Source organism: Trachypithecus francoisi, unplaced genomic scaffold (assembly GCF_009764315.1).
Source record: "Trachypithecus francoisi isolate TF-2019V2 unplaced genomic scaffold, Tfra_2.0 Lachesis_group10, whole genome shotgun sequence".
Classification (NCBI taxonomy): Eukaryota; Metazoa; Chordata; class Mammalia; order Primates; family Cercopithecidae; genus Trachypithecus; species Trachypithecus francoisi.
The window spans coordinates 125,039,153-125,063,444 of record NW_022681455.1 but is presented as its reverse complement, the minus strand read 5'-3'; the positions used below and the strand labels follow the sequence as shown (position 1 = coordinate 125,063,444).

The window sequence follows — 24,292 nt, the reverse complement described above, 5'->3', positions numbered from 1 at the left end:
TCACCGATGGGTGCTGGAAGCGTTCCGCATACTCAGGTTCCGCTGCCCAGCCCCAGTGGGGCCGACTCCACCGTGTGGCTCAGGGCTACTGACATCATTTGCAAAATGAACAAGCAGGCCCCTTGTTCAACAATGACTAAGAGTTTTTAAATGGTGACAGCAGATCACTAAACCAAGCATAGGGTCCTTCTGGATGACAGCACAGGCTGCACAGCCCTGGAGACAGCCCTGCTGGGACTCAGGCTTCCTCCACAACCCCCAGAGGGATTGCAGCAAAGGTGCCCTCCATGGGCCCTCGTCCCCTCTCCCCCGTCTGACTGTCTCCTCCCGTTCCACGTCCCCACTCTTGTGCCGGTTTTTCCCAGGAACCTCCCTAATGATCACTTTCAACAAATCCCCCTCCCAGGGTCTGCTTCAGGGGCTCTATGTTAACACAGGGTTCCAGGAGCAGAGCCCAGCTGACACGTCATCCCAGCGATACCCAGCTGCTTCCCGCCCCTGAATTAAACAGTGACAAAGTATCACAAAACACCAGAGACTCAGCATCTTATTTGGTTGTTTTTATTGTTCTGTGGCCTCCTCCCATCTGCTGACATTTAGGCCTCAGCACATCAGGTGGCTAGAACTAGGAATCACACATTAGTAGGCAAGTTCATTTCCATTTCCTGATGGATGAATTTATTCTGGGAACATTTGAGATGGGTACATACCTCCCAGAGCCAGACTTGGGAGAAATCTGTCAAAAATATCAAGATGCTGAGCCTTGTCTTAGAAAGGGCTCCAGAAATGCTTGCATGGGCAGTGGCTTCTTCCCAGGGCAGAGGTCTTGTGGAGTTGCAGGGCCTTGCTCCCAGGATGGTAAAACAGGGACCCAGAGCTGTTAAGCGGCTCCCACAAAGTCGCCCAACCAGGCTGGGCCAAACTGGGATTGACGGCTAGGTGTCCCGTCTCTAAGCATCTCTGGGGTCTTGCTCTGCTGAGCTGAATGTGAACTTTGAGGGTCAAACTGCTTTTCCCAACTGTTTCCAAGGCTTAGCAGAAAGTGGAGGAATGTTCTTGCAACCCAGCTGGAAAGGAAGTAACAAGGATCAGGGTAAACCGCTGCAGGGCAGACCACAGAGTCACAAATCTTTCATCTCCCTGCCACCACCACCAGCACCAGACATACCAGGAAGATGCCCCTTTCTGAGAAGACCCAGTTCTGAACTCACTGTGACATCTTCACAGCATCATCTTGTTTAGTTCCTAACTCCTCCCTTACCATCAGTCCCATTCTGTAGATGAGGAAGCTGAGGCTTGGAGAGCTGGAATTTCCTGAAGGTCACACAGTGGTGGGGCAGGAATTGAAATCCAGGTCTAGCTTTCTCCAAAGGCTGTACTTTTTTTTTTTCTTGGGACAGAGTCTCACTCTGTCACCCAGGCTGGAGTGCAATGGTGCAGACATGGCTCACTGCAGCCTTAACCTCCCTGGGCTCAGGTGATCCTCCCACCACAGCCTCCCAAGTAGCTGGGACCACAGGTGTGCACCACCATGCCTAGGTAATTTTGTATTTTTTGTAGAGATAGGGTTTCGCCATGCTGGCCAGACCAGGCTGGGCTTGAACTCCTGGGATCATACCATATGTCTGCCTTGGCCTCCCAAAATGTTGGGATTACAGGCAGGAGCAGTTGCACCCAGCCAAAAGCCTCAGCTTCTAAACCATCCTAAACTGCCTCTCAAGGCCTCTTCCTCATCCACTGGCCTCCTCCTTCCCTGTTAGAATCTCAGTCCTCAGTTGCATCTGACCTACTCCAGGGACGGCTCCTGTCAGCAGCAGGTAATAGACAAGCTGGCGTCAGTCCCTACGGGCTGCAGATTTTCCGGGAGGCCTCTGGAATCTGAAATCTGACATTTGCTTTTCAATGACGTCCTGGGAGGCCATCACCTGCTTTTAGGGGCTCCTTTTTGCCCTCTGTGGCTATCCAGCATTCTCAGGGGCTGGGTTTAGGGGCTGGATTTTCAGGTTTAGGGCTGCGACTCCAAGGCCCTTTGCATGCACCTGCACCTCACCTTTGAGGGCACCTGAGAGCAAGCCTGTGCCTCCCCTGCGCCTCCTCTGGAGTCAGCCTGCCTGCCACCTTCCTGTCTCTACCCCAGTGGCCTTCTTTTGGCTCCCCGAAGCCAGCGTCCCTCCCGCCTCGGTACTTTCACTCTTCTAACTCCCTCCACCTGGGCACCTGTCCTCCTCAGGCAGCACCTTCTCACCTGGGATCTTGGCTCAGACTTCAAACCCCACAGGGCCTTCCCTGCCCCCAAATGAAGCAGCCCCTGCCCCAGGCTCTGCCCTGCCCAGGGACTCTGCCCCACATTGCCTGTTCACTTCTTCACCACACCTGCCTTTCTATTGATTGATCTGTTGGCTTGTGTAGCCTTCCCCTACCAGGATGTGGCCTCCCCGAGAGCAGGGGCTCTGTGCGATTTGTTCACCATGCCACCCTGGCATGAACTACCACTGAGCAACCAAGAGGCTGGAACCATGACCATCAGATAGTTGGCACCCAACAGAATTGTTTGACAGAAGTGAGAAGAGATAGACAAGGCTTCCTGGAGATATCAAGGCAAAGGAATGGAAAGGAAAGTTGTGACCTAGTCTGGTCTTGGGTTTTGATTCAGAGGGATACAGAATTGCTCTCGCTTCTGATCACACACAAAGTTCTCTTATGTTCCTGCCTTGAAATTGCAGTAGGTCCTCATTCAACATCATGGAGAGCTTATTGGAAACTGCAACTTTAAGCAAAATGACTTACCATATAACGAAAACAATTTTACCATACGCTAATGGAGATAAACAAGACTTAAGGCCAGGCAGCACCTTGGGAGGCCAAAGTGGGAGGATTGCTTCAGGCCAGGAGTTCAAGACCAGCTTGAGTAACAGTGAGAACTCATCTCTACAAAAAATACAAAAAAAAAAAAAAAAAAAAATTCGCCAGGCGCGGTGGTGTATGTCTGTAGTCCCAGCTCCTGGGATTGAGGCTGAGGCGGGAGGATGGCTTGAGCCCAGGAGTCTGAGGCTGCCGTGAACAATGATTGTGCCAGTGCACTCCAGCCTGGGTGACAGAGTGAGACCCCATCTCTTAAAAAAACAAACAAGTTAAGCTTCTACAGCATACAGTGCATATAGTACGTTGTTGCATTTAAAGTCAGTTTCCAAGAACCTATTGATGATGCTAGGTGAGGACTTACTGCAGAAGGGAATTTCAAATTGTACCAGTAGGGAAAACGATACTCTCACCCTCCTGCTGCTCAACCTGGTGGTGAAAGCTGCCGGGACACCTGGTTGCCCACATTTACCCTGGCCACCAGTCTTGGTCTCCTCCCACTCACCTGCCTGCCGTTGCTTTATTGAAAGTGCCTCTGTTGTCCCCTTCCAGGTTCTGCCACATTCTTTGAGTCACCTTCTGTGAAAAGAACACAGCTCTGTTGGGGCAGATGTATCTATTCCTGCTCTAATGCCCCGAGTGGCTCACCAGCGACTGGCAAATGAAGCCTGGCGACCTGGCCCTCTCCTCCCTCCCCCAGCTGAGGTCACTCAGTCCCCACCTGCGGTGCCTCCTCTCCCTCCCCAGCCCCCCCAGCTGGTGTCACCAGCTCTGTCTATGTTTCTGGCCTCACCTCCCACCACCTCCATGGCTCACCACACACTCCAGCTTTGGGGATGGCCAAATTGCTTCCAACCTCAAGAGCTTCACACACGCCATTCTGCCGCCCACTATTTCTCATTCTTTAGGCTGAGCTTTCATGTCCCCTCCTTGGGAAGCCTTTCCTCACAACCTGGTCTAAGGTGTCTTCATGGCATCCAGCATGTGATGTCAGGAAGGGTTATCACTATTAGACTGTGGAGGAATGAACGGATGAAAGAGCAGGTAGATAGATGAAAGAATAGATGGATATGTGAATGGATGAGTGAGTGGATGGATGGATGAATGGGTGGGCGGATGGATGGATGGATGGTGGGTAGACAGGTGGGTAGATGGCTGGAAGGATGACTGGATGGAGGAAAGAATAGATGGAGAGATGGATGGATGGATGGATGGATGGTGGGTAGACGGGTGGGTAGATGGCTGGAAGGATGACTGGATGGAGGAAAGAATAGATGGAGAGACGATGGATGGATGGATGGATGGATGGATGATTAGATGGATGAATAGAAGAGTGGTATTAGCTATGCTTTCCAGTTCTCTGAATGAAAGTAGCAGAGGCTTAAATATGAGCAGTCCCAGGCTCTGCTCTTCAGCATGAGGTCATGTTTACTACGAGTCCCTCTGTGACCCACACCTCCTTGCCCACCGTCAGACCACAGCTCTATTTTATTTCTTAAACCCAGGTCCTACTTTGTTCCCTATATCTCAGCCCTGGACTTTTATTTTTTTTCTTCACATAAGAAACGTTCACGGCCTTTTTTTTTTTTTTTTTTTTTTTTTTTTGTGCCCTCTGCAAAAAAGAACAGTTTCTTCTTTTACCTGGATATTCTTTGTAAAGTTTGTGTCGTAGGATTCGACCATCTGGAAAACAAGTGAGAGAAAAAAAGCTTCTTTTAGGAGTTTAGAAGGCCAAAACTGTTTTCATAATAATACTGAGGAATTACTGGTGTTTTTCACTCCCACCGTCTCACTAGTGTACAGTGGAATCAGAGGCTACATGAGCATTTTTAATGTCTCAGCTCTAGTTTCTAACATGATAATATCCAGAGCCATCAACCCATAAAGGAAAGCCCTGTGAGATCTCCTTAACATCTTTGAGGGTAAAGCAGTCTTGAGAGCAAAAAGTTTCAGAACTACTGTCTTTGTTTTTTGTTTTTTTCTTTTAGACGAAGTCTCACTCTGTTGCCCAGGCTGGAGTGCAGTGGCATGATCTCAGCTCACTGCAACCTCTGCCTGCCGGGTTCAAGCGATTCTCCTGCTTCAGCCTCCCGAGTAGCTGGGATTACAGGCCTGTGCCACCACGCCCAGCCAATTTTGTATTTTTAGTAGAGTTGGGGTTTTGCCATGTTGGCCAGGCTAGTCTTGAACTGAGGACCTCAGGTGATCCACCCGCCTCAGCCTCCCAAAGTGCTGGGATTATAGGCGTGAGCTGCCGGGCCCGGCCAAAACCACTGTCTTAACAGATGAACTGGAAGCCAAATTTCAACACCCTGTTGGTAAATGTCATTACAAAATATGTTCACAGGGGAAGAGATGGCACTCTTTTGAGTCCGTCCAAGAGAAACTCTGATGTCATTACTGCAAATGACAAAGTAGCTTGAGTATGAATCCTCACTCATCCTCTGAGCCTGTTTCCTCACCTAAAAATAGGCATAAAATTAGTACCTCTTAAAGTTATTGTGAGAATTAAAAGAAACAATTTCATTTAAAACGTATCTATGTAGTATTAGGAGGAGCCATGTGAAAATGCTATCATTGTGCGTAAAAAGTGGTCAACTGCTGACAATTTCATACATGTCCCATGACTAGCCGTGAGTCCCCACTCCATAACTCCCGCTGTTGTATATCGCTGGCCTCTACCCCTTCCTTGGCCCCCACCCCATGGCAGCAGGAAAGCATTCGACAGGAATGTGACCAGGACAGGTGGATGTTTGAATGTGGCAGTCTCTCCCAAATTTAGCTCACTTCTCCATCCTGGTGATCAGCGCTGCCTTCTCTGCTATAAGGTCAATCAAGCACATATGCGCAGTAGCCAGACATTTTCTTTTTCTTTTGTTTTGTGGCCATATTAAAAGTCATCAGGATGTTTGGGACCAGCAGGGACATTGATTGGCCAAGGTGCTAACGCTCCATGGAACTGCTCAGTGGGTCATTACCTTCTGATCAAAAACTGCAGCAATAACTATTTTCCAAAGCAAATGGCTAGGGTTTTTGCAGGCTGGGGGAGCTCCCGGAAACTTTCCTGCTCCCCCTTTACCTGGGGATGAATTCTGGCCCATAACACCACAAGGAGACAGAGGTAAATGGGGACCCTGGACCCCCTCCTCAGGCCAAATATAATCACTTATAATTTCTTACCAAAAGTGATTATTCATCACTTTTCTCAAATTTCCTCCCACTCAAGGCTAGACGAGCCCCACTTCATTCTTCTGAAGCAGTGTCTTGGGCAGGACAAGGAAGGGCCAGCCCCCACAACTCAGCTTCTTTATGACCTTAAACCTACTCAGAAAAATGCACCGATTTTTCCCTGACCCCACTCTCTGAAAAACCAGATTTAGTATACATGTCAATGTTCATTTTCCTCTTGCATAAAACATGCACCCCTCAAATGCCTGGTTCCAGCTGCCAGATGGTCAAACTTGAAGGACTATGGGTACCCACTAGAAGCCTCTCTTAGGGGAGGATGGCAACTTAGGTGTGGGCACAGGGTCTGTCGCTTACTCTCAAATGGTCCAGAAAAATACACACGTAGATTTTTAAGTGGGGAGAGAGCATAAAAGAAAATGTAACGGTAGTTTTTTAACCACTGGTGAATCTGGGTGGCGGGTTCAAGGTACTACTTTTGCAACATTTTTGTTTGTTGCAAACAAAAAGTCTGAAATTATTTCAAATATGCAGTTTTTAAAACCTTAAATAAAAACCTTCTTCCTTGGTAAGGCTGGGACAAGGGGGCTACTCTTCCGCTGAGATTTTTGCTCCAAGGGAAGTTGCTGGAATTCAAAATGTTTTCAAACGTATATATAATTACCAATAAATTACCAGTAATTATCGCTAAGCGTCAGCCCCCTGAGAACAAGACTAAGGGGAATTCCACTTACATTTCCATTTGGAAGGCTCAAATCACTCCTTTGCGAGGGGAAGCTCACACACACACACACACACACACAGGCTCTGAGGCTGGTGGACAGGCTTGGAATTCCAGCTCTGCATCTTCTGGGTAAATTCCTGAACTTATACCCTCCCTTTCCTAAGACAGGGATGATGGTGGCACACATTCGCTGAGGACCTACTGTGGGCCAGGTGCTATTCTAACACTTCACAGGTGTTTTCTCTCACTCAAGCCCCACAACCACCCCCATGAAGTTGTGACTATGGTTACCATCGCCATCTCTATTTTACGGATGAAGGAACTGAGGTTAAGAAAGGTTGGGTGACCTGCTCAAGGCCATGGAGGAAGAAAGTTACAGGCTTTGGATTTCTGTCTGTGGTTCTCAGCCTGCACTCTGAAACCTATGCAGCACTGCCTCCTGGTTCTACTTCTCCTTTTGCAGGCTTGCAGCAAAGTTTAATTTAAAGAGAGCCCTCCAAAGGTGCGTGTTAACAGTAGGCATCATTGGTGTGGTCATCACTGAACGACTGGCTCTCTTTGCTTAGTTAGCTCTGTCTTGAAATGGGAATTTTTTGAATTGGTTTGAACCCTTAAGAACTGGTTTGACTTGGTTTGACCTTGGTCTTAGACATCACAGGGCTGAATGAAAAGATCAGCGGATGAAAAAGACAAGTGCCCAAGGCATTCCTATTATGCTGTCAGTATTAAAATGGTGGCATAGTCCAACGAGCTCGTAAATCACCCCACAGCTCTCTTTTGGAAAAGACTATCCCTTCCACACTCCAGCAGCCTCAGACAGGCTGGCAGGCCCTTGGGGTTTCACATCCAAAGGACCACACACCCCACCCACCCACGGCGGGATCGAGTGGATAGAGACAAGCAGTGATGAAACAGTGAAGGTTGTATTCTGTGCCTGTGAAGTGATGGACACTCTACATGGATTAACTCACTCCTCAAAGAGCCCCGTGAAGTACCGCAAGTATTATGAACCCATTTTACAGATAAGGCAAATGAGGCCTGAAAAGGTTATGTTATTTGCTGCCCACAGCAGTCAGGGGCTGAGTAGCTGTGGGAGCCCAGGCTATCTGGCTGGAGAAGTCACCCTATAACCCCAAACAAAGTCCTGCAAATAGCAAGTGGGACGTAGAGGAAACCAAAAAGGCATCTCTCTATTTCAAAGCCTTCTGTAGATAATTTCTTCAAAGTTCAGGATTCCAGGATTCTCATCACTTTATCTGCAATGATAATGCCATTAAATGCATGACTGATTTTATGTCTAGGCCTTTCTTGAAACACTTCAGAGAAATACATTCTCAAATCAGAAAAAAAAAAAAAAAAAAAAGAGGTTTTGGCAGATCATGCACCCTCCAGTATGCTTTTGGCAAACAGAATCACTGTAATTACCACCAATCTTGTCTGAGGGTCCTGTCCTTAGCTATTAGGGATATGAGATGCAGAAGTGGAGACAGGGGCCCCTGGGTGTGGTCTCAGTCTGACTGACCTTGACTTTGACAAGGTGAACCCGGCCACCCCGAAGTCCCAGATTCCTGGCTCGCCACACAGTTCATCCAAACTCCATGCCATAAAGCACACTGGAGTCTTTCAAGTTGATTGCCTTGCGTGGGGTTCGAGATGGTTTTAGATACCACCAGGGATCGCTGTGCCATTGTTCTTTCTTTTCTTAGGAAAATTATGCCAATGAAAGCAACACCATTCACTCATCTATTTATTGCCTTTGTGTCCAAAGACAAACCCAAGTTAAGTCAAACTGAACAGTCCTGGCAGCAGTTCTGGGAAGTTAAGGATTCTCAGACAGTTCTAATTCTATGCAGTTTGAAAACAGATACAGATGCTCCTTTAAAATAGACACAGATGCTTCTTGACTTACAATGGAGTTATGTACTGATAAGCCCCCTGCAAGCTGAACATATCTTAAGTCAAACTGCATCGAACACAGTTAACCTATCGAACACCATAGCTTAACTGAGCCTACCTTAAATGTGCTCAGAACACTTACATTAGCCTAGAGTTGGGCAAAGTCATCTAACACAAAGTCTATTTTATAATAAAATACTGAATGTCTCATGTAATTGATTGATTACCATACTGAAAGTGAAAAACAGAATGGTTCAATGGGAACTTGAAGTACAGTTTCTACTGAATGCATGTTGCTTCTGCACCAGCGTAAAGTCTAACCATCATAAGTTGACCATCGTAAGTCGGGGCCCATCTACACATACGTGGATATAAAATATCCAGTGTTTACTGACCACCTACTATTCCTTAGGGCTGCTCTGACAGCTCTGCACTTATGATTTCAGTTATGCCCCCCCAAAAGCATGAAGTAGCCCCATTTTACAGATGAGAAAACTGAGGTTCAGCAATAGGAAGAAATTAACCCCAGTGTCACCCAGCTGGGAGGTACAGAGCTGGGGTTTGCAACCAGTCTGCTGGTTCAAGAGCTTCTGTCACATGCTGGTGTGGCAGGGAAAGGGTAGGGGCCATGAAAGAAGGAGCCAGGCAGGGGGAAGATGTAAGAAGCTCTCGGTCAGGCTCAGGAGCCGGGGCTGCTTCCTGGGGCAGGTCGTCCGTGGGGGTGAGAGGCACTTACAGGGAGAAGGGGACAGGGGCAGGGGACAGCGGCAGGGGCCAGGATCAGGGCAGGGGTGCCACACTCACCTGCTTGTCGGCGCTGCTTGACGCACTGCCCACGGTTAGGGATGCCTTCGGCCACGTCACCTGGGCTCAGGATGTGGCACTCATAGCCCGAGGGACAGAGCAGCGGTTCGGCCCCATCCTCCGTGGTGCTGCATGCCTCTGCTGTGGGAGGGACACACGCTGGGGTCTAGAGGGCAGACCCCCGGGACGGGTGCAGGGAACACAGCTCGCCCAAAGAGACGGCCTCGCCTCTGTACCCCAGGTTCCAGGCTAGGCCCTGGGTCTCCGTGGCATGTGGCATGTGTGCACATCCACAAACACGCACACAAACACAGGCAGTCCAAGCTCACCTGATCCCAAACATACTCTCACAGGCTCAGCAGTATCCATATAGATATGTTCACCCATACACCCTGAAACACGCACTTACCCCTACAGTTGCACGGGCACACACACATTTACACAAGCATGTCAGACACACAAATACACACAGACATATATACATGTTCATCCCACACACAAATCCTGTACACACATATCCACACCCACGTACACACACGTTCACCCACATGTGTACACACTCACAATACAGTCACACACTTTTGCAAGTGCGCACACACACACACACACACAAATATTCAGCCATAGCCACAAGGACAGCCACACAGTTGCACACACAGCTGCACACTCTGTGTCTAGCTGGACACACACAACACACAGACGGGTGTGGAGTCAGAAGCACAGCCACAGCTGTGCAAGGGTTCCCGCTCTCACCTGCTAGGCCTCCAGGCTCCCGGCATGCATGCTCTTCCTTCCAGAAACTGCCCTCTGCCTCCTGGTACCTCCCCCACCCCCAGGGAGGCCTCATCATTAGACAGCCGTGAACGCCCTATCATTCTAGGAATTTGAAAACCAACCCTAAATGCCCTCCCCTTCAATGCGCCATCCAGGAGGAGGCCTCACTCTTGGGGAGAGTCGAAGCCCTTATTCTGTCCTGGGCTTTGATCCTGGCCGAGCCCCCAGCCATCAACCCGTCCGCACCGGGGTGGGGAGGATCAAAGATGACTAAGTGTTTAGCCGAAGGGCCTGTGCCTGGGGGACAGCCAGCCTGGTGCTGCCAGCTTTCTGGAAGCAGCTGAGAAGGAGGGATCGAGGCTTGGACGTAGGGTCTGGGCTTTACCCGGCAGGTACCTTGCAACACCTCCTCAGGGCCATCCAGGAGCCAGCCATTGCCACCAAGCCATCGAGGTTTCGGCTGCACCAGCCAGTCTAAGACTAACACAATACAGGGTCAGATCAAGGCCCTCCTCAGGCAGCTGAGAAATGCCCAGGCTTGGAGGGTGGGGGTGCCCCCATTTCATGATAGCACAGCCTCCCCATGGGAGAAATAACCATGGTTCCTGGCACACCTTCACCCCTTGCTTTTAGTGGTAGAACCTTTCACTGTGGGCTGGGCACTGGGCCTCCATGCTGGGGACTAGCCTTCCCTGCCTCCCTTGCAGCTATGTGTGGCCATGTGACAGGGTTCTGGCCACAAGGATGTGAGCAGCAGTGACCATGCAACTTCCCATCTTGCCCTCCGATTAGGGGCTCTCTGCTCCCCTCCCTCCCTCTTTTCCTTCCTGCAGGCTGGGAGCCATCCTAACCATGTGGACAAGGACATCACTCAGACTGCAGAGTGGCAAGAAGGAAGGAAGCTGGGTCCCTAGATGGCTCTGCGAGCAAAGCTACCTGCCTGCTGCAGTGTCGACCTCCACACTAACAGCTGAGAGAAGCAGACGCCTCACAGGCTGGGTCTCTGTATTTATGGGTTTTTTTTTTGTTGCAGCAGCATAGCCTGTTCTCTAACTAACACTTTATTTTTTTAACTTTTAGGTTCGGGGGTACACACGTGCAGGTTTGTTGCACAGATAAATTGCATGTCGCTGAAGTTTGGCGTATGGGTGAAGTTTGGTGCACAGGTGATCCCGTTACCCAGGTATAACCAATACATTTTTAACAGAAAGAGTCATCCACACAGTTTATGGGAAGGTCTTCAAAAGGCAGGGGTCAAAAAGTCAAACGCCTTTAGTGGACAGGTAGATGACATTCAACAGGAAAGCAGATCAGGCAGGGCCACGGCAAAGCAGAGAGTGCCTCCTGCCTGGATAAATCAGCTGCTGGTTAGCCCTGACCAGTCATTTCCAATGCTCTCAGACTGTTTTCTTTTTTTTTTTTCTTACTGTAAGTTCTTATTCTATGTATTTATGTACTTATTATTTACTTATTTTGAGACAGAGTCTCGCTCTGTCACCCAGGCTGGAGGGTAGTGGCACGATCTCAGCTTATTGCAACCTCCGCCTCCTGGGTTCAAGCAGTTCTCCTGTCTCAGTCTCCCGAGTAGCTGGGATTACAGGCATATGCCACCACGCCTGGCTAATTTTTGTATTTTTAGCAGAGATGGGGTTTCGCCATGTTGCCCAGGCTGGTCTCAAACTCCTGGCCTCAAGAGTTCCACCCCCTTCAGCCTCCCAAAGTGCTGGGATAACAGGAGTGAGCCACTGCTCCCAGACTGTAAGTCTGTATTTTTTTTTTTTTTTTTTTGAGACAATGTTTCACTGTTGTCGCCCAGACTGGAGTGCAATCGTGCAATCTCGGCTCATTGCAACCTCTGCCTCCCAGGTTCAAGCAATTTTCCTGTCTCAGTCTCCCAAGTAGCTGGGATTACAGGCGTACACCACCATGCCCAGCTAATTTTTGTATTTTTAGTAGAGATGGGGTTTTGCCGTGTTGGCCAGGCTGGTCCAAAACTCCTGACCTCGGGTGATCCACCCACCTCAGCCTCCCAAAGTGCTGGGATTACAGGCATGAGCCACCGCACCCGGCCAATTTTAAAATAGAAATCTTCTGGTTTTTAAGTGTTGACAAGTAATTTTAAAACTTTTTTATTAATGATTATTATTATTATATTATTCTGTAGAGATAGGGCGTCTCCCTATGTTGCCCAGGCTGGTCCCAAACTCCTGGCCTCGCATGATCCTCCTGCTTTGGCCTCCCAAAGTGCTGGGATTACAGGTGTGAGCCACCATGCCTGGGCAGAAAACTTTAAGCATGTTGGAGATCAAAACGGTTCTGGGATCACATTTGCTTGTGACCTCTGCATTTGTTTGACTCCAAAATAAGACAAAAATAAAATCACTAGTATTTATCTTGATAAAGAGAAGAGAAAAATGATTATCTAGCATCTTTTAAAGTACACTGATGGGTACTGGTAAAAAGGCTCATTGGCTTTTTCTGTAAAGGAGCACTCGCTGATTATGACAGTGGAAGTTGGAACAGCGGAGAAAGGAGCCAGCAGTCTGTGACCTCCGAAACGTGAATGACATGATGGTTCTGTGGCCTCTATGCCCAACCTTTCAGTTCTTCCCTCCTTCCCCCGACTCCATCGGACCATGTGTTAGGAAACATTTTCAGGTAAGAAACGCAGTAATATGTGCTGTTTGTATTCTCTTTCGCCTTGATCAAAGGCTTCTGAGCAGCAGGGAAATAAGCGAAACTTGGTCCGGGCTCCCCATCGCTCTAGTTGAAGACCCTTAAAGGCCTGGTGGCCCTGGGGTCTCAGCTCTTCATGCCCTCACTGGAACTACCTGGGATCACCTCCCAAATAAATGACCTGGGCCCAAGTCCTTGTCTCTGGGTCTGCTTTGGACGGACCCAAATCCAGATGGCAATGAAGTAGTAAGGTGCCTGGAATAGGGCCTGGTGTGTTCCACGTCATCTTATGTTAGACCAGTGGTTTACAACGCAGAGCAATTTTGTTCCCCAGGAGGCATTTAGGAAAGATTAGAGACAGTTTTGGTTGTCTGGCATCTAGCAGGGAGGGGCCAGGGAAGCCGCTGCCCATCCTACAGTGTACAGGACAGTGCCCCCCTCCCCTTCCCAGCAAGCAGAATCATCCAACCCCAAATGTCAATATGCCAAGATTGTGAAATCTGGCGTTAGATAGCGTTGTTAGATAGATTGCTTTCCCTGCTGGCCAGTGAATGAATGAATGAGTCAATATTTATTGAGTACTATGTGCCCGGAGACCATTTTAGACGCTGGGGTTACAGCAGTGAATGAAACAGACAAACTCCCTGCCCTGTGGGGCTGACCTTCAAGTGGGGAGAAAACGGTCAATGAACAAACCAGTAAAACACAGTCTTCCAGATTATGCTACAGAGAACAATTAAACAGCGACGGAGGGTTAAAAAATGGCCAAGGAAGGGTTGTCATTTAGAGAGGGAAATCTTTCCTGAGAAGCGGCCTTTGGAAATAGGTCTAAAGGAGGCAAGGAAGTGAGCCATGGGGTGTCTGGGGGAGGCTATTCCTGGTAATGAAGGACCCCACATGTGGGCCGAGGTGCCAGGGCAGGGGCCCCACATTCCCACACTCACGGCCTAAGGCAATGAACACTTCTCTACAGTCAAACAACTGGATAGAAACTGCAGTTCTGCCTGCTGTGTGACCTTGGGCAAATGATTCAGCTTCTCTGAGCTTCAATCATGGCATAGGGCTGATAACAGTCATCTCATCAAGCCGTGTGAGCGTGAATTGAGATGATGCATGAAAAGGCTATTGGGAATGCCATGTACAGTTGTGTCACCTGTGCACTGCTCAAAAGCACCTGGTCTAGGCAGGAAGCAAGGTTAGAATCCCTATGCCAGGTGACATTCCAGAGGAAGGGGCACCCACCCAGAGAGGAGTGCCTTTACGTGCTTGTCCACCATAAGGCGCAACATTTAGTTTTCCTTAGGCTGAGTAGGAGGCTGCCTGGCCTGGAGCAGTGGCCAGGTCCTGCCCAGAGGCAGTACTGAAACAGTCCCTGTCTGTTTTGAGGAGCGTTAGAAGACTGTAATTATGAGCATGATTAAGTGTGCTGAGTCCCCTGTCATCGCTGTGATCTCACCCCAAAGGAGACAAAGTGAGGTCATGCTTGCCATCTCCAACTCTCCTCTCGGCCTTGGGAGGAGGGGCTGGGCTCCCTTCTTGAGCCGACTTCCCTAATGAAGGCCCATGGGAACCCACAGCCTCTCACGGAAGGTACAGTCCAAACAGCTGTTGTTGTCACCCTGAGCAGAGCTGAGGGTGGAGAAAACTTCCTTGCCCCAAATCCTACCCACTTAGGGGCACATTCTCTCCACCCAAGGGCACATTTTCCGCAGGAAATAGCTACTTGTCCACCCTACCCCCCACTTACTGTCCCCCATAGGGTCACCTCCTTCCCTTCCCAAACCTTCTTTCCAAAAGGGATCTGAAACTCCGTCCTGCCAGTGACGAATCCCTGAACATTGTTTCTCCCCAAGAGGTTGGTGTCCTGATTCAACACACATCTCATTATCTGCTCCCAGCCCCATGCAGCACTGAGCACTTCCGAGTGGCAGCTCCACCGTGAGCTGCACGTTGTCCCTTCCCTTTCCCTTTCCTTCCCCTTTTTTCTTTTCTTTTCTTTTCTCTTTTTTTTTTTTTTTTGACACAGAGTCTCACTCTGTCGTCTTGGAGTGCAATGGCACAACCTCGGCTCATCGCAACCTCCGCTCCTGGGTTCAAGTGATTCTCCTGCCTCAGTCTCCCAAGTAGCTGGAATTACAGGCTCCTGACACCATGCCCAGCTAATTTTTGTATTTTTAGTAGAGACGGGGTTTCACCATGTTGCCCAGGCTGGTCTTGAACTCCTGACCTCAGGTAATCCACCCGTTTCACAGGAGAGGAGACTTAAGAAAGTCACAGCTGGCCAGTGGATCTGAAGCCAAGCACCTGCCCCTCTCTGGGGCACACCCCATCTGGATTACTAAGCACCCGGGGTCTCCACCTCAAATACCCCAGGACCAGGCATGAGAAGTGTGGCAGGCCTGGTGGGGTGAGTGGGAAGCTAGAGGACACTCCTCATCCAGGGGCACCTGAGGTTCCAGCTGGTGGCAGCCGATATTTTAAGGAAAAACCTCGAATTTGGATCTTTTAAATGCGAAATTCCACTGCACCCCCATCCTCCTATCAGCGGGCATTTTCCCGGGAATGGGTGTCTGCTGGACTGTGGCTCCCTGGAGGCATGTGGGGTCCCTGACCCCACCCCATTTTCATAGGAAGTGGTATTTTCTATGGAAGGGCGTCTCCCACAACGCAGGTCCCCAAGGGCAGTGGGACACACAGCAGGTGCACAGCAGCGTCACACCTGCTCAAGGAGTGCCCATCCCAGTTCACAGGTGCGCAGTGGAGGCGCCAGGGACCCACCCAGGTGGCCCAGCTTAAAGCCCAGTTCCTCTTTCCTCTCCCCAGAGTCAGGCTCTCTCCCACCCGGACAGCTCTGTTTGCCTGTTCTTCTCCCTCAGGCCCCTCCCTCGGGCCCAGGACCTACCTGGCGGGGGCGGCATGGCCTCTAGGCAGGCGTAGGCACATCCGTTGTAGCAGCAGCGCCGGTGCCGCGGGCACTCCGAGTCAGCCTGGCAGCGCACGGCCTGGCAGGCGCCGGGGGGCATCGTCCGCGGGGGCGGCGGGCAGCGGTCGGCTCGGGGCTGCCGGGAGAAGCCGGGCGCGCCCACCTCCTCGGCCTGCGGGGAGAGGGCGGTGTCAGCAACTCTGGGAGAGTCCCGGCCCGCCCGGAGCGTGCACGGGGAGGGCCAGTGCCCCGGGCCTCTCTGAGGCTGCGTTTCCTCGGGTGAGAAACAGCAAGCAGGCAGAGCCAGACTCGGAGGGCGGCTCGGGGGGTCAGCGATACCGTGGTTCTCTTTATAACAGCCGGCACGAAATAACTGAAAGCCCACAGCAAAAGGATAAGCGAATCTTGGTGTGTTTGCTGGAGGACAATTACTTAAGTATCTGCCCTGTGTGAGAGATAGATTATATATAATACATAATATATATGGTATATATGTATACATATATGTATACATACATGATTAAATCCATGCAACAACTTCGAAACATCTCAGAAAATAATGAAAAGAAAAAAGCCAGATCAAAAGAGAACACCACAGTGGGATTTCACTTATATTTATAGTTCAAAAACAGGCCAAGATGATGTCTGGCATAAGAGGTCAGGAATCTGGTGGACAGTGACTGGCTGGGGACACGTGGTCTCGGGGCTGGCTCTGTTCTATTTCTTGGCCTGGGGACTGGTTACATGGTGTGTTTATTTTGTGGGAATTCGTGGAGCTGAACACTTAGGATTTATGTGCTTTGAAGTATTATTTTTGTTTGTTTGTTTTGTTTTTGAGATGGAGTTTCACTCTTGTTCCCAGGCTGGAGTGCAATGGCGTGATCTCGGTTCACCACAATCTCCACCTCCCAGGTTCAAGCGATTCTCCTGCCTCAGCCTCCTGAATAGCTGCGATTACAGGCGTGCGCCACCACACCCGGCTAATTTTGTATTTGTAGTAGAGGCAGGGTTTCTGTATGTTGGTCAGGCTGGTTTTGACCTCCTGACCTCAGGTAATCCACCCACCTCAGCTTCCCAAAGTGCTGGGATTACAGGTTTAAGCCACCATGCCCGGCCTGAAATATTATGTTGTAATAAAAAGTTCAAAAATAAGATATAGAGGCCAGGCACTGTGGCACACATGCCTATAATCCCAGCACTTTCGGAGGTCGAGGTGGGTGAATCTCTTGAGCTCAGAAGTTTGAGACCAGCCTGGCCAACATAGCGAAACCCTTTCTCTACTAAAAAACAAACAAACAAAAATTAGTCGTGACATGCTCATTCACTCCCATAGTCCTAGGTACTTGGGAGGCTGAGGCAGGAGGATGGCTTGATCCCAGGAGGTCAAGGCTGCAGTGAGCCGTGATCACACCACTGCACTCCAGCCTGGGCAATAGAATGAGACCCTGTCTCAAAAAAAAAGAAAAGAAAAGAAAAGAAAAAAGATATAGTACTGTGCTTAACATACAGGAATATGGGTGAGTGACCAATAAGATCAATATTTTAAAGGTAAGACTGAGAAAGTTTAAGCGACCAGGCAAACTGCCCTGGGTCCCCTGACACCAGACCCCATCCACGCCAGTAACACTGTTCTGCTTCTGTGAAAATGGGGTGTGTGGTGGGCAGGTTGTGCACATTCGCACACACACACAGAGTTAGATACAGGATAGATTACTTGGAAAAAAACCACCTTGGCTTGCCCTGCCTCCCGGCCTCTGCCTAAACTGTTCCCTTCATCTAAAATGCTTCGCCTACTTAGCTCCCCACAAATCCTCCCCCAACATATTCAAAATCTGGCCCGCTTGTGCTGGCCAAGTACATAGGGCATATCTGCAAATTGGAATAGTATACAGCCATGAAAACCTGCCCTTAAGGTGTTGGCAAAAAACGAAATAAGACTCAATGTGCCACATATGAAAGATTGCCAGGATGTGGTGGCTGATGAAGAAAGCCACGGTTCGGAACAGCGTGTAGGTTCTGCCCCATCTATGTTTTCAAAAATGCACACAGATGTAATATGTATATATTGGCATAGGCTTAGAACGTTTTTGGAAGGATACACAAGATCACACAAGAAACCATTATGAAAGCTGCCTCTGGAGAGAAGAATAGGGTGTAAAGCTGAGAGAGATTTCTTCCTATTGTATAGTCTTCTGCACTGGTTCAATATCTTTTTACCATGTACACATTACTTTTTCAATTTAAAGATGGTCTCCGTACAGAGTGAGGGCACATCGTCCAAGCCCCTGCTCAATCTAGACTTGACTCACAGAACCTCACAAAGCTACTGAAGCTGCTTTGATGACAGTGTGGGCGCCGTCACCTCCTGGCCTTTGCCCAGGCTGTGTCCTCTGCCGAATACCCATTCCTTCAGGTCTTCAGAGGGACCATTCCCCCAGACTCAAATCAGTGCTTACAGCTGGGATGTGCTTCCTTAACACCAGCCCTCCCAGGCCAGGGGTAGAGCCACGCCCCTCCCCTCCCCCTCCTGCCCACTTCTGTGTCCCACACCCGCCCTCCCTTGTCACTCTTGCTCCGTAACCCTCGAGTCTCCTGTGTCTCCTTGTGCACATACAGTTGGCTGAATAAAAGTCCCCAAAGACACCAGGCCCTACTCCCTGGAATCCTAAATGCAAAAGAAAAAGGGTCTTTGCAGACGTGATTAGGTTAAGGAGCCTGACATAGGGAGATAATCCTGCATTTTCTGGGTGGGTCCTAAATCCCATCACAAGTGTCTGAGAAAAGGGGAGCAGAGGGAGATTACACACGCACACACACATATGCACACACGCATGCACACACACATGCACACACACATGCACATGCACACACATGAAAGTCATGTGAAGAGGGAGGCAGAGACGGCATCTACAGACCAAGGAATGACCATCATCGCCAGCAGCCACTGGAAGAGGGATTGGCAAGGAAGGAATCTCTGGAGTGGGGGGCGCAGCTCTGCTGACCTCTTGATCTCAGTCCAGTGAAACTGATGCTGAACTTCTGGCCCCTGGAACCATGAGACAATTCATTTCTGTTGGTTTAACCGCCCCTCCCACCCCAGTTTGTGGTCATTTATAACGGCAGCCCCTGGAAACTTGGTATCTGTCCCTCTGCCAGGCACATTCTGTAAATGAATGCCACCCCAGGCCCAAGTCCCCATCAGTGCCTCCACAGTGGCCTCATCCCTGGCTCGCTGCCTCCAAATCCATCCATTCTCCAAACTGCAGCCCAAAGAGACTTTATGAAAGGCACCTGTGGATTCGGTCACCTCTGTGCTCCAAGCCCCCAGAGGCTTCCCAGTACTCTCAGGACAAAGTCCCAGCTCCCCACTTGACCTCCGAGCCCTGTGCCAACCAGGTACATGTTACTTTTTCAATTTGTTAACTTAGATATAGGATATACTGGCCTCATCTCATCGCCCCGACCCTCCTGTCCTTATACGCCAGCAAACTGCCCTTCCTCCTCCCCACGCCCTCCAAGCACATTCCTCTCTTCAAACCATTTCCTCCAACTGAGCTTGTCTCATCCAGCAGAGCAGAGGGGCAACCAGAGTGGGCTCTGCAGCCAACGGGCTTGGTTCAAATCCCGGTTCTAGGGCTTAAATCCTCTCTGCCACTCACTTGCTGTGTGACTGTGGGCAAGCATCAGTTTCCCCCTATAGAACTTCCCTCCTGGGGTACCCTGAGTCTACACCCAGGCTGGCGTCTATGCCCAGGATGGCATCTACACCAAGGATGGTGTCTATACCCAGGCTGGTGTCTAGCACAGTGCCACTGATCTTCATCGCCACATGCTGGTCCTCTGCCTGGAAGGCTTCCCATCCGCTTCTATTGGCCAAACCACCCTTCAGTCCTCAGCTTAAAGGGCCTTCTGAGGGCAGCTTTCCCCAGACTCGTCAGGATGTTTCTAGTATGATCCTTCTTCATTTTTAGGCCCTCGCCACCCCACACTGAGAGCAGAGGCTGTGCCTCTCCCTGCCTGGCTGGGGCGGAGCGCAGTCCTGCGTCCCTATCTGGGTAGCAGCAAACTGCACGCGGTGCCACCAATGCCCTGCAGGGGGCACCAGGTCCCCGGGAACAGGTCCTGGCCTGTTGCCCCTGGGAACTGGTGGGATCACCAAGGCCAGAGGTTTTCAGCTGCCCCCAGGCAGCCTCAGGGCCTGAGACTGAGGGCATGAGGGGTGGAGAGCAGGAATGGCCAAGCAGGAGGGGGGCCTGTGCGGCAGGAAAGCCTGGGGAGGGCTTCACCCAAAGAACCCCTCTTTTCACTCTTGTAGACATTGGCTGTTAAATTCACGAAAACTGAAAATGACCACTAAGCTGGCATTTGGTGGATATGGAGACGAGGCCTTAAAGAGGTGAGTGGTTTCCCCCAAAGACAGAAGGGAGACCAGAGCGTGGATCAGTCCTTTTATCACCCCCTTCTCCGCCCAGTCTCCCTCACCCCTGTAACCATCACTAATAACTTTCCAGTCGCAGCAGGTGTATAATCCCATGCCATTAGCTCTTAGTTCACTCGCTGCAGAATTAACTAAATTGGACCCGTGATGGGGTCCGCTATTTTTAATCCTCATCTAAGATGACAGCCGCCCCAGCCTCCTTCGGAGGGTGGTTAAGAATGCACCGTACGTCGTCGAGAGGGAGCGGCTTATTTTTCTGCCCAGCTTATTTTTCCATCAAGCCTCATTTATGAAATTTAATGGAACTGGGTGATCAGAAGCAAAACACTTTTCAGCCACCTCAAATGCCTCCCAGTCCCGTGACTTCCTTAATGGCAGCCCCAGACGGGAGGGTACGCAGAGATCAATTTTAGATGCGCCGCTGTCTCAGAGGAAAATTCAAATGTCGTTTCTCAGAATTTGGAGAGAACGAAGAGATAAGCGCCTTAGAAGCCCCATCTCCCGAGTTATTTACTGCGTGGCTGAAACAACAGATGGTCGTAAGTGATAAAGCACTGATTTCACTGAGAGGTCCAGATTAAAGGATTACATGTTTTGAAAAATATTTCATGTCACGCAAGGTGACACTCAAAGAGGGTTCTAAACAAAGGGTATTTTCTGGAGTTCTGAGAAAGAACTTTTACTCAGAGAAACAAACAGCTTACCCTCCAATTTATTCCTGGCCCCCAAGGGTTAAAGGAGTCAACAGCCAAGGTTCTTGGCCTAGAGGTTGGACTGCAATTGGCTTCCATGACCTCCTCCACGTCTCTGACGTCTCTTCCAGCACTCCCCTCCTGACTCATTCTCTCCAGCCACCCAGTCCCACCTCTGGGCCTTTGCACTGGCTCTTTCCCCACCCACCCACCATATCTGCCTGGCTCTCACCTCCTCGGGGTCTGCTCACACAGCCCTCTCTTCCTCCTCTCCCTGTTGGTGGAGCTTCACACCCCTCATCACTCTTCGGTGGACTGTGTATTTAGGAACTCATTGGTTTGCTGTTTTTCTCCCTCCTAGGGACAGGAACTTGGTTTTGTTCTGACCTGTGTCCCTGGCTCCTAGAGCAGTGCCTGGCACATAGCAAGTACTCAGTACGTATTCTTTGGGTGGAATAAAAGCTGTGATGATGATGATGAAGAAGATGAGGATGATGATGGTCAACACACCCTGGCAGCTTGCTGGGCACCCTTCTAAGTGCCTAACACGCATTTAACTGGCTGATCTGCACATGGGCCCTGTGCAGTGGGTTCTGGAGAGCGGGGGGTCCTACACAGGTGCAAGGGCAGCCCTTTGTGTTTGTGTAAGGCTGTGCTTGGGCAAGCATCGTCACACTCCTATGCTCACTTAATGTGGATGTGAACTAGGGGAGTGGGTCTTAATATCCCACACTCCAGAGATGAGGAGGGATGCTTTCAAAATGTAAAGCTGGACTCGGCCGTCCTCAGTTTCTGAAGACTCGCTGCTCCACCTGGCCTTGGAGCCTTCCGCATGCTGTTCCTTCCACTCGGAACGCTTCCTAACTCTTTTTCACAGCTGAGCTTCCTCATCCTTTCGGGCAAGAACGTAGGAGCCATATCCCAAGATGGAAGGGACCGAAGCTCATGACCTCTTATACAGCAAAGGCTGCTTTGCACGGGGATTAAGGGCTCAGGTGTAGGAATCCAACACGTCTGGGTTTGAACCCCACGGCTGTGTGATCATGCAGGAAAATCACTAACTTACCTGAGCCTCATCTGCAAAATAGACACAAAAGTAATACCTGCTGCCGGTGTTTGTGGTGAAGATCAAAAGAGATCACACCTGTGTGTGCTCGGCTCAGCACTGGCAATGCTAATCCATAGTTCACTTGATTTTTATTTCTTTTATTATTATTGAGATAAGGTCTCACTCTGTCACCCAGGCTGGAGTGCAAGGGCACGATCTCGGCTCACTGCAACCTCCGCCTCCCAGGCTCAATCAGTTCTCATGCTTCAGCCTCCCAAGTAGCTGGGACTACAGGTGCCCACCACCACGCCTGGCTAATTTTTTGTATTTTTAGTAGAGATGGGGTTTTGCCTTGTTGCCCAGGCTGGTCTTGAACTCCTGAGCTCAGGTGATCTACCCGCTTCAGCCTCCCAAAGTACTGGTGTTACAAGTGTCAGCCACCACGCCTGGCTCCTTTTATTATTTTTAATCAATGGACTCAGAAGCCTCTCATCTCATAGTAACTTCATTCTTCATCTCTTCCAGTCTTTCTTCACTTCCCCTGTATCCTCCCTCAATTCACTCACTGATGATTTAGTGAACGCCCACCATCTCCATAGCATGGAGATGGGGTTCATAGCATGGAGAAGGGGTTCATAGCATAGCATGGGGTTCAAACCCAGACGTGTTGGATTCCTACACCTGAGCCCTTAATCCCCATGCAAAGCAGCCTTTGCTGTATAAGAGGTCATGAGCTTCGGTCCCTTCCATCTTGGGATATGGCTCCTAAGTTCTTGCCCGAAAGGATGAGGAAGCTCAGCTGTGAAAAAGAGTTAGGAAGCGTTCCGAGTTAGGTTAGATGCTCAGCAGGTGCAAAGGAAACCTAAGGAGCTCCAATCCAGCTGAGGCTGCAGATACACGTACGAGAAACCCACCAGCAAACCCACCAGTGAAATGTGGGATTGGATAACCTCCTCATTTCTGGATAAGACCAGGGCAAACAACTCGCAGGTTCCTAAGAGAAGGGGTCATGCGGAAACAGCCACCCAGCGCGTGCAAGAGCATTGCCCTCGGAGGATCACCTGAAGTTGCCTCCAGCCCTCTCCGGTAGGTACCACTGCTGTCCCCATTGCATAGGTGAGGAAATGGAGGTACGCGGTCACCATACAAAGACACCAGGCTTAGAGCCTGGGCGGTGTGATTCAAGCTCATGGCAAGGGAGGCAGCATTTAGTAAGCTCTTACTGTGAGCCGATGCTGTGCTGGGTCCTCATATATCGAATCTTCAGTGTCACCCTCTGGGGCTACTGCTATTCTAAACCCACTTTACTGATGAGGAAACTGAGGTACAAAAAAAAAAAACTAAAAGCATTTGCCCAAAAGCAAGCAGCTGTGAAGTGTCAGAGGCAGAATTCGAACCTGGGTCTGTCCTACTCCTCCAGGGGCATTCCTGACCCAGGAGCCTGGAACTGGGAGTTGCTTCCCAGCGGTGCCTGTCAATTTCTTCCCATTCCTTCAGTCCAGGGGCTCCCTCCCCCTCCCAAAGTGTTCCCTCTGCCCTCCCCAGCTCAGGATGGAGTCAAAATGGGGGGCCCCAGGTACACATTTGTCCTGGCCCCCTTCTTTGCAGCCCTTCCCTCCCAGCTTATGTTGCCTCTCAGATGAAAACAAAATAATGCCACATGAAATCCCTCTGAGAAAGGAGGACACTCACCCCAGACGGATGACACTTTCGTGAAAACCGCAGAGCAACCCGTGATTTCCAGCTTTTATTTTCATTCCTGCTCAGGGATTGTATAGTAAGTCTATTTCAAAGTAGCCACTGAGCACACATTCATGGTACAACTCAGATAAGAGCTCTCCAGTTCTGTATGCCTTATCTGGATAAAAATGATTCCCGGCCGGGCGCGGTGGCTCACACCTACAATCCCAGCACTTTGGGAGGCCAAGGCAGGTGGATCACCTGAGGTCAGGAGTTCGAGACCAGCCTGGCCAATATGGTGGAACCCTGTCTCGACTAAAAATACAAAAATTAGCCAGGTGTGGTGGCGGGCACCTATAATCCCAGCTACTCAGGAGGCTGAGGCAGGAGAATCACTTGAACCAGGGAGGCAGAGGTTGCAGTGAACTGAGATGGCACCACTGTAATCCAGCCTGGGTGACAAGAGTGAAACTCTGTCTCAAAAAAAAAAAAAAAAAAGATTCCCTTAAGATTTTCGACCTGGTGGCTATTTTGTTCATATAGATGAACAAAAATAGATTTGCAAAGCCATTCTGCCACTGATATCCCTAGG

At 50.0% G+C, this 24,292-nt stretch overlaps 1 protein-coding gene across 3 annotated transcripts in view; it reads right to left on the bottom strand.

Moving 5' to 3' along the window:
- Window positions 1–542: 542 nt before the first annotated feature.
- Window positions 543–24,292, bottom strand: part of WFDC1 (WAP four-disulfide core domain 1) — a 33,686-nt gene continuing 9,936 nt past the window's right edge. Inside the window, exons 2-7 of one of the 3 annotated variants that reach the window (XM_033219167.1) lie at window positions 15,822–16,014; window positions 10,640–10,723; window positions 9,470–9,610; window positions 4,501–4,542; window positions 3,365–3,438; window positions 546–1,067 (exon numbers count right to left, since the gene is read on the bottom strand). In XM_033219167.1, coding sequence (XP_033075058.1) covers window positions 3,380–3,438; window positions 4,501–4,542; window positions 9,470–9,610; window positions 10,640–10,723; window positions 15,822–16,014 — 519 coding nt within the window. In that variant the 3' untranslated portion in view covers window positions 546–1,067; window positions 3,365–3,379. Of the gene's footprint in view, window positions 1,068–3,364; window positions 3,439–4,500; window positions 4,543–7,934; window positions 8,026–9,469; window positions 9,611–10,639; window positions 10,724–15,821; window positions 16,015–24,292 lie in introns of those variants that run through there. The other 2 variants (XM_033219169.1, XM_033219168.1) reach the window with 2 other exon arrangements.